The sequence below is a fragment of the Salmo trutta genome, chromosome 33, assembly GCF_901001165.1.
Source record: "Salmo trutta chromosome 33, fSalTru1.1, whole genome shotgun sequence".
Classification (NCBI taxonomy): domain Eukaryota; kingdom Metazoa; phylum Chordata; class Actinopteri; order Salmoniformes; family Salmonidae; genus Salmo; species Salmo trutta.
Genome location: NC_042989.1, coordinates 29,561,630 through 29,574,871, shown reverse-complemented (window position 1 = coordinate 29,574,871; position 13,242 = coordinate 29,561,630). Strand labels below are relative to the sequence as shown.

The 13,242-nt window shown below is 45.6% G+C and overlaps 1 protein-coding gene across 6 annotated transcripts in view; it reads right to left on the bottom strand.

Moving 5' to 3' along the window:
* LOC115172803 (phosphatidate phosphatase LPIN1) overlaps positions 1–10,573 on the bottom strand; it is a 32,862-nt gene extending 22,289 nt beyond the window's left edge. For 5 of the 6 annotated variants that reach the window (XM_029730567.1, XM_029730569.1, XM_029730570.1 and 2 more), the window contains exons 1-3: positions 9,870–10,573; positions 4,401–4,601; positions 3,572–3,667 (exon numbers count right to left, since the gene is read on the bottom strand). In XM_029730567.1, coding sequence (XP_029586427.1) covers positions 3,572–3,667; positions 4,401–4,592 — 288 coding nt within the window. In that variant the 5' untranslated portion in view covers positions 4,593–4,601; positions 9,870–10,573. The remainder of the gene's footprint in view (positions 1–3,571; positions 3,668–4,400; positions 4,602–9,869) is intronic. The other variant, XM_029730568.1, reaches the window with a different exon arrangement.
* Positions 10,574–13,242: the final 2,669 nt, after the last annotated feature.

The window sequence follows — 13,242 nt, the reverse complement described above, 5'->3', positions numbered from 1 at the left end:
AGATCTCACAGTACAACCAAAACACACACTGTAAACTGAAGAACTCACTGGACGTGGAAAAGATATACAGCCACTGTCAGGAACAGCTCAATAGGGATACTTAGAACATGTTTCTGCATGAAATCCCTCGGTTGTTAGAGGGGAATAGACTAGGACAGGGTGGAGGAGAGGAGGGGAGGGGAGGGTGAGAGAAGAGGGGGGAGTAAGGAAAGAGGAGACATGAGAAGAAAGGAAAGGGGAGGTTGTAGCAGGGTGGAGAGGAGAGGAGAGAAGAGGAGAGGTGAAAGGATGTAGCAGGAAAGTGGGGTGGAGGGAGGAATGGGAGTCCGACTCAGACAGTCACGACAGCCCAGTTAATCTAAACTCCAGATTCTAACAGCTCTGGTTTAATCCCTCACTGGATAAAAGACCAATCATCATCCCTCTATCCCTTTATCATCATTCTTCTCCTTCTTCTACCTCACCATTATTCATTCTCTCTTCTCTCTCTCTTCTCCTCTCCTTTCCCATCTTCTCTTCTCCTCTCCCATCTTCTCTTCTCCTCTCTTCTCTTCTCCAATCTTCTCCTCTCCTCTCCTCTCCTCTCCTCTCCTCTCCTCTCCTCTCCTCTTCTCCAATCTTCTCCTCTCCTCTCCTCTCCTCTCCTCTCCAATCTTCTCCTCTCCTCTCCTCTCCTCTCTTCTCCTCTCCTCTCTTCTCCTCTCCCATCTTCTCCTCTCCTATCTTCTCTTCTCCAATCTTCTCCTCTCCTCTCCTCTCCTCTCCTCTCCTCTCCTCTCCTCTCCTCTCCTCTCCTCTCCAATCTTCTCCTCTCCTCTCTTCTCCTCTCCTCTCCTCTCCTATCTTCTCTTCTCCTCTCCAATCTTCTCCTCTCCTCTCCTCTCCTCTCCTCGCCTCTCCTGTGTGATGTTATTACTAAGGCCTGAGAGCTCGGTGTAGCAGTTATTCTGAGAGCTCAGAGAGCCACATACTAGATGAATAATAGAGTGACACTAAGAGTGAGGTAGTTAACTTATAAAAACACAATCTGTAGACTTTACTTCAAACATAACTGTTCAATTGGGCATTTCCCCTTAGTAATGGTTATGAATTGAGTTTACATTTGCTGATCCTAGTAAATGTCATTATCATAGGATTATTTATAGGACTCTATTATAGAATCTATGAGATCTATTACAGGATTCTTTCTCGCCTCCTGTCGCCTAAAAGGGTATCTCAAAGTTCACACTAGCACACTATTTAGTATGCATGGCTTAGGTGTATGCATAGCGGGTGCATCACTTCATACTAAGCAGTGTGAGATCACATCACTGGGATTGAGTTTCTATCTTCAATCTTTTGGCCATGACCCCTGATTGATTCTTCCTGGTTCTTGGCCAGGCTGTGTGTGTGTGTGTGTGTGTGTGTGTGTGTGTGTGTGTGTGTGTGTGTGTGTGTGTGTGGCCTTGTTTGGACATGGAGTCCACTCTGTTCCCATCCTGTCCAGGATCCAGTTACAGCATGTGTCCTCATTGTTTGTTTCCAGGGAACACCGCTCACATTACTGAACATGCACCAAGTCAGTTCACTAGGCTACAGTCTTAGAAAAAAAAGGTTCTATTTATACCTAAAATGTCTCTTTGGCTGTCCCCATAGGAGAACCCTTTGAAAAATCATTTTTGGTTCTAGGTAGAACCCTTTACACAGAGGGTTCTACATGGAACCCAAAATTGTTCTACCTGGAACCAAAAAGGGTTCTACCTGGATCCAAAAAGGGTACTCTTATGGGGACAGCCGAAGCGTGTACTTTTTCTACTCTCTCTCTCTCTCTCTCTCTCTCTCTCAATTCAATTCAATAAAATGTCAATTCAATTCAATGCAAAGGGCTTTACTGGCATGGGAAACATACGTTTACATTGCCAATGTCACGACTTCCCCCGAAGTCGGTCCCTCTCCTTGTTCGAGCGGCGTTCGGCGGTCGACGTCACCGGCCTTCTAGCCATCGCCGATCCACTTTTCATTTTCCATTTGTTTGTCTTTGTCTTACACACCTGGTTTCACTCCCCCAATTACCTGTTCATTATTTAACCCTCTGTTTCCCCATGTTTGTTTGTGAGTGATTGTTTCTATGTAGGTAGGTCCGTTATTGCGGGCTGTTTTTGTATTGGAATTATTAATTATTGAGTAAAATAAGTTTCTGCTGTCCTGCGCCTGACTCCTATACACCAGCTACACATAGACCTCTTGACAGCCAAAGCACATCTTGTCTCTCTGTTTTCTCTCTGTTCTCTCTCTGTTCTCTCTCTCTTCTCTCTCTCTGTTCACACTCTCTGTTCACACTCTCTGTTCTCTCTCTCTGTTCACACTCTCTGTTCACACTCTGTTTTCTCTCTGTTCTCTCTCTCTTCTCTCTCTCTGTTCACACTCTCTGTTCACACTCTCTGTTCTCTCTCTCTGTTCACACTCTGTTTTCTCTCTGTTCTCTCTCTGTTCTCTCTCTGTTTTCTCTCTGTTCTCTCTCTGTTCTCTCTCTCTCTGTTCACACTCTCTGTTCTCTCTCTGTTTTCTCACTGTTTTCTCTCTCTGTTTTCTCTCTCTGTTTCTCTCTCTGTTCTCTCTCTGTTCTCTCTCTGTTCTCTCTCTGTTTTCTCTCTGTTCTCTCTCTGTTCTCTCTCTCTCTGTTCACACTCTCTGTTCTCTCTCTGTTCTCTCTCTGTTCACACTCTCTGTTCTCTCTCTGTTCTCTCTCTGTTCACACTCTCTGTTCTCTCTCTGTTCTCTCTCTGTTCACACTCTCTGTTCTCTCTCTGTTCTCTCTCTGTTCTCTCTCTGTTCTCTCTCTGTTCTCTCTCTGTTCTCTCTCTGTTCACACTCTCTGTTTTCTCTCTCTGTTCTCTCTCTGTTCACACTCTCTGTTCTCTCTCTGTTCACACTCTCTGTTCACACTCTCTGTTTTCTCTCTCTGTTTTCTCTCTCTGTTCACACTCTCTGTTCTCTCTCTGTTCTCTCTCTGTTCACACTCTCTGTTTTCTCTCTCTGTTTTCTTTCTCTGTTTTCTCTCTGTTCTCTCTGTTCTCTCTCTGTTCTCTCTCTGTTTTCTCTCTGTTCTCTCTGTTCTCTCTCTGTTTTCTCTCTGTTCTCTCTCTGTTCTCTCTCTTCTCTCTCTGTTTTCTCTCTGTTCTCTCTCTGTTCACACTCTCTGTTCTCTCTCTGTTTTCTCTCTCTGTTCTCTCTGTTCACACTCTCTGTTCTCTCTCTGTTTTCTCTCTGTTCTCTCTCTCTCTGTTCACACTCTCTGTTCTCTCTCTGTTTTCTCTCTGTTTTCTCTCTCTGTTTTCTCTCTGTTTTCTCTCTCTGTTCTCTCTCTGTTCACACTCTCTGTTCTCTCTCTGTTTTCTCTCTCTGTTCTCTCTGTTCTCTCTCTGTTCTCTCTCTGTTCTCTCTCTGTCTCTTTTGACATCTGTTCTCTCTCTGTTTTGTGTGACATTCAGCATGTTGTCCTGTGAACAATATGGTTTCAGGGGCCATGGTTGAGTGTGTGTGTGTGTGTGTGTTGGTGTGTGCATGCGTTTGTGGTTGTGTGTGTACATACCAGTGTGTTCTCTGTCTCCTTGACGAAAAAGGCCTCTCCGTTCTCCCCCAGCTTCATTTGGAGACTCACAGGCTCTCCATTGATCTCTATGTCCACCTGAGACACCGATGACACCAACCGTCACTATACCTTCCAATCTCACTCCATCCCTCTCTCTCTTTCCTCTGCTCTACCCTCATCCCTCTCTCTCTTTCCTCTGCTCTACCCTCCATCCCTCTCTCTCTTTCCTCTGCTCTACCCTCATCCCTCTCTCTCTTTCCTCTGCTCTACCCTCATCCCTCTCTCTCTTTCCTCTGCTCTACCCTCTATCCCTCTCTCTCTTTCCTCTGCTCTACCCTCCATCCCTCTCTCTCTTTCCTCTGCTCTACCCTCATCCCTCTCTCTCTTTCCTCTGCTCTACCCTCTATCCCTCTCTCTCTTTCCTCTGCTCTACCCTCTATCCCTCTTTGTATTCGTACTACGTTATCTCCATCTCCATCCCTCCAATCTACCATCATCTGTCTCTCCCATCCACCCCTCCTCTATTTTTTTCTTTCCATTTTTCTCTCTTCTCTCTACAATAAATATTTCTCTCAGCAACTCATTGTCCATTCTGTCTGTGTCAGCTCAGGTCAAGGACAGCTACAGGTATACGTGGCAGAAAAATGAATGATTCATTTATCTCTCTCCCTTCATCACCTTTTCTCCCTCTCTCTTTCTGTGTGGTAATTTCCATATAAACTGAGCCATGATGACCCTCCCTCCTTCCAGTACTGTAAGCACCCTCTTCTACACAATGCTCCTTTACCCAGACCCCCCCACCGCACACAGCCTCCCTGTGTCCTCTCACCACTTTCTCACGGGAGCGCAGCACGCCCATCTTGCCGAAGCGAACGTGGAAGGGCGAGCACTGCAGGGTGCCGTCGGGCTGACGCACCACGATGACATCGATACAGCCCGACAGGGTGGCCGGGTTCAGGCCCCGGTACAGCTCCTTCACCTGCACAAACACCTGGCCTGCCAACTGGCCCACGTAGTTCATGGTCTGAGACTGAGGGGGTTACAGGGTGGAGGGGACAGGGGACAGGGATGAGGGGAGAGAGTTGGGGACAGGGATGAGGGGAGGGAGGAGAGGGATGAGGGGAGAGGGATGGGGTGAGGAGAGGGGGAAAGGAAGGGGGAGGGATGAGGGGGAGAGGGATAGGAGGGAGAGAGAGAGAAAGAGAGAGAGAAAGAAACTAAATATTTAATTTCCCAAACGCTTGAGAGGCAATCTGATGATGACTCTTGATGATCCTGTGGAGTGATGAGGGCATGGTCATATCAATAGAATCTAGATGACATTACGATACACCAGACTGATGTTATTGCCTGGATGGATCAGCCGAGATTTCTCTCTGACTCTCTAACTGTGATTAACATTCCTCTCTGATCGCCTGTCCTCAATCCCCGCACATCACGTCTTTATAAGGCTTTTTACTCATACATTAGTCACATAGTGCTGAACAGCAACCAACCGGGCCTCCGAAGCCCCACTGCTCTGTGCAGCAGAAACAAAGGAATAGGGCTGGAATTGCATAATACGGTGCCTGCAATAAACACACTGACATTCAAACACATGCCTGCTCTCTGCATATCACACACACACATATATACACACACACACAGACACACAGACACATGCACGAACACGCTTGGTGCCCAGTGCGCTCTACTGCGCTGGCATCTGAATGGGGATGAATCTACATGCCATGCCAGTCTCTCAGTCACAGAGAAGGCAGCACCACTAACACCTTCTGACTAGAACCAACAGGGCCCAGGGGAGGGAGAGGAAACCCTTTCACTGGAAGCCCAATGTGAACAAAGTTACGATTCAGACCTAACTATTCAGTAACAGTACAAAAGACAGAGACAAAATGTGCACTATCCTGTATTGCAAAGTCTTAACCACAACCCTACAATTATTTTTGGTAAAATCTCCCATTGACTATGCATGATTTAGGTGAAAGTCAGCAGTTTTCAAGATAGGATTTGGCCCTAACAATGCAACACAGTGAGAGGAAGAAGAAGGCTTGCTTTGTTGGCTGTAAACTCTCCTCTTGATATCCCCCCGTTTCTGCTGAGTCAGACACACACACACACACACACACACACACACACACACACACACACACACACACACGTGCCTAGAAGACAGATGGCTTAATAACCTGCTAACAAGATGTTAGTTCTCCTGACTCATGATCGTTATTTCTTAACCCCCATCAGTTACCCGGTTCAGAGAGGGCTATCTACTGGAATGTACTGACATATTCACCCACAGAGAGACAGACCTACTGATCGTTTCCTCCACCTGGACACCTGATACTACTGTATATTAGGGCTGGGCGATATGACGATATATATCGTGTGACGATAGAAAAACGTCTATCGTTTTATATTATGCTCTATCGTTTATTTTGTTGTGTCGCAAACCGTACTCTTTCCGGCAATATTTTTTGGCAATTGAACGACGCTTTGCGTTCTTGCACATGTACCGTGTGGAAGGAAATTTGTAACACAAACAAACATGGAAGAGAGTGAACGGGACACAGAGGACGGAGACACAGAGTTCGTACCTAAAAGAGGGGCAACTTCGGTCGCATGGACGTGGTTTGGGTATGAAAAGTCTGACACGGACCAGAAAACCGTCCACTGCAAAATATGCCGCAGGCCGGTCCCAACAACAGGCTCAAACACCACTAACCTCTTTTACCACCTACGCAAAAATCATGTGAAACAGTACAGAGAGAGTCTACAGATGAGACCCCAAAAAGTACAGTCGAGTGCTCAAAACAAACCCCCTACTCAGACGTTGCAAACCTCAAAGATGGAAGGAGATAACAGCTGCAGTTACGACTTACATCTGGAAAGACATGGCCCCAATTTACACGGTGGAGAAACGGGGGTTTCGTGAGTTGGTGCTAACACTCGAGCCAAGGTACCAAATGTAAATTGATATGTGACATGTATTAATTCCAAAATAATATGCAAAACAGGCAAGCCCCCAAATATATATATATATATTTTAGGCCTATATTTATTTTGTTTGCAACTATAGTTGAAGTGTTTTCTATTTACCTTTTTAGATTTTATACATTCATATTTTATATTTTGTTACATGCTTAATTGAAAATTTGCACAGGTTCTAAATAAAATAAATAATCAAATATGAGTAATTACATTTTTATTTGTTGAGTATAATTCAAAATGTAATAAGAAATATGCCTTGACATGTGGTCATTTTATATAAACTATTTATTCATTGAATTTACAGAAAATGTGCTATATCGTGATATGTACCGTTATCGGGATATGAAATGACCTATATCAGGATATGAGATTGTGGCCATATCTCCCAGTCCTACTGTATATGTTCAAGGAGGAATAGACAAAAGAATAAATTGAGGTAAAGTATGGATGTTTGAATCTATGAATCCTGTTTTTCATGTTGTCATTTTCAGATGTATTTTCTCATATTGTATTCCATTCTGAAAATAACCAGTTTAATCTTTGCACTTGATTACACAGTACATACCTGACTAACATACTTAAACAGTATGCAAACAATGGAAGCATAAAGTCTCTCTCTCCCTCTCTCTCTTTCTTGCCCTCTCTCCCATCATGCCCCACCTCTCTCTCCCTCTCTCTCCTCACGCCCCACCTCTCTCTCCCTCTCTCCCATCATGCCCCACCTCTCTCTCCTCACGCCCCACCTCTCTCTCCCTCTCTCTCCTCACGCCCCAAATCTCTCTCTCTCCTTCTCCCTCTCTCTCATCATGCCCCACTTCTCTCTCCCATCATGCCCCACCTCTCTCTCCCTCTCTCTCCTCATGCACCACCTCTCTCTCCTCATGCCCCACCTCTCTTTCCCTCTCTCTCCTCATACCCCACCTCTCTCTCCTCATGCACCACCTCTCTCTCCTCATGCCCCACCTCTCTCTCATCATGCCCCACCTCTCTCTCCCTCTCTCGTCTTGCCCCACCTCTCTCTCGTCATGCCCCACCTCTCTCTCCCATCACGCCACCTCTCTCTCTCATGACGCCCCACCTCTCTCTCGTCATGCCCCACCTCTCTCTCCTCATGCCCCACCTTTCTCTCCCTCTCTCTCCTCATGCCCCACCTCTCTCTCCCATCACGCCCCACCTCTCTCTCCTCATGCCCGACCTCTCTCTCCTCATGCCCCACCTCTCTCTCCCTCTCTCTCCCCATGCCCCACCTCTCTCTCCCTCTCTCTCCTCATGCCCGACCTCTCTCTCCTCATGCCCGACCTCTCTCTCCTCATGCCCCACCTCTCTCTCTTTCTCTCCTCATGCCCCACCTCTCTCTCCTCATGCCCGACCTCTCTCTCCTCATGCCCCACCTCTCTCTCTTTCTCTCCTCATGCCCCACCTCTCTCTCCTCATGCCCCACCTCTCTATCCTCATGCCCCACCCCTGTCGCCCTCTCTCTCCTCATGCCCCACCTCTCTCTCCTCTTGCCTCACCTCTCTCTCCCCATGCCCCACCTCTCTCTCCCTCTCTCTCCTCATGCTCCACCTCTCTCTCCTCATGCCCCACCTCTCTCTCCTCATGCCCCACCTCTCTATCCTCATGCCCCACCCCTGTCGCCCTCTCTCTCCTCATGCCCCACCTCTCTCTCCTCTTGCCTCACCTCTCTCTCCCCATGCCCCACCTCTCTCTCCCTCTCTCTCCTCATGCTCCACCTCTCTCTCCTCATGCCCCGCCTCTCTCTCTCTCGTTCTCTCTCGTCATGCCCCACCTCTCTCTCGTTCTCTCTCCTCATGCCCCTCTCTCTCGTTCTCTCTTGTCATGCCCCACCTCTCTCTCGTTCTCTCTCCTCATGCCCCTCTCTCTCGTTCTCTCCTAATTCCCCACCTCTCTCTCTCTTGTTCTCTCTCGTCATGCCCCACCTCTCTCTCGTCATGCCCCACCTCTCTCTCCTCATGCCCCACCTCTCTCTTCTCATACCCCACCTCTCTTTTCTCATGCCCCGCCTCTCTCTCCCTCTCTCCTCATGCCCCACCTCTCTCTTCTCATACCCCACCTCTCTTTCCTCATGCTCCACCTCTCTCTCCCTCAATGTGACAACACTACAGAGCCGTGGCATTTCAGAACAATTACATAATTACCCCGCCCCCCGCTGCCGCACTCCCGACACATTCTGCCATGCCCACTAATACAAACACAAGGCCACTTGTTAAAGGAACTCATTCAGATGAAAAGTTTCCTCCACTCCCCCCTCAAGGACATAAACATACTTCCTGGTTTACAACCAATCACAATATAGGCCCAGGGTTAGGGTTAATAAAAGAAAACTGCACAAACCCTAGATCAGGCGTAACTTAATCCTACTCCACAATGTCAGACACATGTCACAGTAGTACCATTACATCCTAGAGACACTCAGGTTAGAGGTGAGGATTAGGTGCCGTTCACTGACAGCCAGGTAACCTTTAATACAGTCACTCCTTTCATAGGATTAGTCAATAACTGCATTAACTGTACCTAGTTTATCATCTTATCTCACCTAACAGACACCACACACGCACAGAAGCATGCACACACACATATAAACATACACACACATGCACACACACAACAGCATTCCCATTTGCTGAGGATCTTATTGATATACTAGAAGTATACACACACTGGTTGAATCAACATTGTTTCCACGTCATTTAAATGAAATGATGTAGAACCAACATGGAATAGATGTTGAATTGATGACTGCCCATTGGGTTATGACATAACGCTGCCAAATGAATGGGCAGTGAGAACACATTCAGGTGGTCACATTTGTCCAACACGGCCCCTCATCAACGGCATGTATTCTAAATATGTTTCAGATATATTTTCATTATATGCCACTGGAATAATTGTTAGCTATGCTGATGCATAATACACCCCCTGTTCTGCAGCAGAAGACAGGCATGACCTGATATAAATTGCTGTTTCAAACACCGCACAGGCAGAATCTTTCACATTCTGACCAGTTTACAACGCCTAAATAACGACTTTGTGAAAACGATCTGTTGTTGTGTTTATGTCCATAGCCTATTTCAGTCTCCATTGTATCATATGAATATAACTGTAATCTCAACATGCATCCCTTAGCATAATGCCTGACAATTGCTTCAAAAACAAACTAGGCTAATCACAATCCAAGCAATGATCTGGGTGCAGCGATCCGTTGATAACAAATTATAGACCACAGAAATATTAAGAATATCATATTGATAGATAGCCTAAAATTCACAAACATATTCATACATACATTATTGACGATGAATTGTCACTTCAGGGTCTTGTCGTCATACAAATATCTTCCGTTGTATAGGTAAAGCTGTTTTTTTATTCCAATTCACTATTACATTGCAATAGCGAACAGAACCTTTCCCGACATTTGATCTGCGGTTTGGCGGTGTGTTAAAGCGCTGAGATGATAATCCTGTCACTGAAGAGAGAATAAAACCCCCTACACTCACTCGGCTGGTGACATATCACGTTATAAACCCTCACCAGGACCAATGAGAGACCAGACCACCCATAACAGTGAGAAGAGTACAACTGCAGTCCGCAATTCGGGGTGTTCCTGCATGTGGACTTTCCTGCATCTGCAGGAACCCGTCTTTATATTTCTATTGTCATTCTGTAAACTATGACTCCAGTACATCGGCGGAATGTAGCGGCGCTCCACTACAGTGGATGGCGGTAATCATAACTGCAGATAAACCCTACATAACAAATATCTAGTTAGCAACGAGTGGCGGGGACGACCAGTAGACAGCGTGTCCTTCATCCCCGCCTGACGGGCAGTTTATCCCAGCAGGCGGGAGGGACACCGTGTGTTAGCTAACTACGGTGTGCTGTACTAGCGGGGGCGACCGGTAGACTGTGTCCTTCGCACCCGCCTGACGGGCATTGTTTTCTCGCAGTTCTGTTAACGATAGTGAGGGCAGGTGTTCGGCAGGCGGGGGCGAAGCACACTGTCTACCGGTGTCAATCTCACGAGCTAGTTTAGAGGACTCTGGTTTAGGCCCCTACTGTGTTTGCGAACATTGCCGCACGAGGGCGATGCGGGCAAATTGGTGACAGAACAAGGGGGCGTTATAGAACTGCAGAAAGAAGCCTCTGTTCACATGCTGCTTATGAACGCATTTCACACTACTTTTGCATTATAATTCGATTTTAAGGCTCGTATGAATGTCCTGCTTAATGTTTGTGTCATCATCGCAAATCAACTGCATTATACGTAAAAAAAAAAAAAACACTTCAACTTCAACCAGTAAAATGGCTATTTGTCTAGTTTTTGCTACAGCCTATAGTAGGCGGTGTCGATTAAACCCAGATAATACTTTATGCAGGAATGCCCTGACTTGCGGGCTGCAGTTGCACACTATCAATAGCAGTAGCAGCCCACTAGCTGGTTACAAAGTAAAACATTTACTGACCTTTTAAAGCTGCAATATGTACATTTTTGAAAGACCCACCCAACCAAATTCACATCGAAATATGAGTTATGGATATGTCACTCATTGAAAGCAAGTCCAAGAAGCGAAAAAATCTGTTCTATGTGCAATATTTCTATGCTTCCCGTTCTTAAGTTTTGTTTTTGTATCTTTTACTTTCAGTTTTGTACACCAGCTTCAAACAGCTTAAAATACAATATTTTTGGTATTGCAAATACATTTCACAGCGGGTTAGATGGTACAATGATCTTCATTGCTTGTTTTGTCACATAAACTAAAATTAGGCAAACTATTCGAATTTTAGCAACCAGGAAATGCCAGACCGATTTCTCCATAGTGCACCTTTAAAGCTCAAAACATTTCTTAATTTATAACAGTAAACACATATTTTCAGAATGGTAGAGATGTGGTGATGGGGAGTCTCATAGACTAGAAATAACATGAATGCAAATCCGAGACATTCAAATTGGTATGATACAGTATGACCAAAACATCATCCATAACATTTTTACTCTATTAAACTGCTCAGAATTTAATAAATTGTACCTTCTCTCATCTCTAACTATCAGAAATCCTGAAAGAACAGACCCAGTGGGACAGGGAGCTTATATCCATGAGTTCACCTTGACTGACAGCTCTTTTAAACACCCTTGTGGTCGTTGCCAGGTAACAAGGTAAACAATGGGTCACATGTCATTGATGACCAGGTAAACAATGGGTCACATGTCATTGATGACCAGGTAAACAATGGGCCACATGTCATTGATGACTAGGTAAACAATGGGCCACATGTCATTGATGACCAGGTAAACAATGGGCCACATGTCATTGATGACCAGGTAAACAATGGGCCACATGCCATTGATGACCAGGTAAACAATGGGCCACATGTCATTGATGACCAGGTAAACAATGGGCCACATGTCATTGATGACCAGGTAAACAATGAGCCACATGTCATTGATGTTCAGGTAAACAATGGGCCACATGCCATCGATGACCAGGTAAACAATGGGCCACATGTCATTGATGACCAGGTAAACAATGGGCCACATGTTATTGATGTTCAGGTAAACAATGGGCCACATGTCATTGATGTTCAGGTAAACAATGGGCCACATGTCATTGATGACCAGGTAAACAATGGGCCACATGTTATTGATGACCAGGTAAACAATGGGCCACATGTCATTGATGACCAGGTAAACAATGGGCCACACGTCATTGATGTTCAGGTAAACAATGAGCCACATGTCATTGATGACCAGGTAAACAATGGGCCACATGCCATTGATGACCAGGTAAACAATGGGCCACATGTCATTGATGACCAGGTAAACAATGGGCCACATGTCATTGATGTTCAGGTAAACAATGGGCCACATGACATTGATGTTCAGGTAAACAATGGGCCACATGTCATTGATGACCAGGTAAACAATGGGCCACATGTCATTGATGACCAGGTAAACAATGGGCCACATGCCATCGATGACCAGGTAAACAATGGGCCACATGTCATTGATGACCAGGTAAACAATGGGCCACATGTCATTGATGACCAGGTAAACAATGGGCCACATGTCATTGATGACCAGGTAAACTATGGGCCACATGTTATTGATGACCAGGTAAACAATGGGCCACATGTCATTGATGACCAGGTAAACAATGGGCCACATGTCATTGATGACCAGGTAAACAATGGGCCACATGCCATTGATTACCAGGTAAACAATGGGCCACATGTCATTGATGACCAGGTAAACAATGGGCCACATGTCATTGATGACCAGGTAAACAATGTCATTCCAGCCTAAATAGTATGCTTCACCCCACTTTCTCTGCAAAATGCTCTTATGGTCAACAGAGCTGATCATGCACTGCTGGATATCAGACAAACTGCAGCAATACACAACTGTATTTCTATTGTTTTGTAGCTAATTACAGAATACACTTCACTGATACACTTCTTCACAATAATTTGTCAAGCCTGATTGACCTTAGAAGCTTAGACATAAGGGAATGTACATTAAAATAAGTGTAAAATGTATTGTGAGGGATGACGCGCTGTAACGGTCCCGGGACACCTTGAAGTGCAGGTCACTGTTATCTATGGTCACACACACACACACTCTCTCTCTCTTGGCATACCACACATTGATTTCACACACAGAT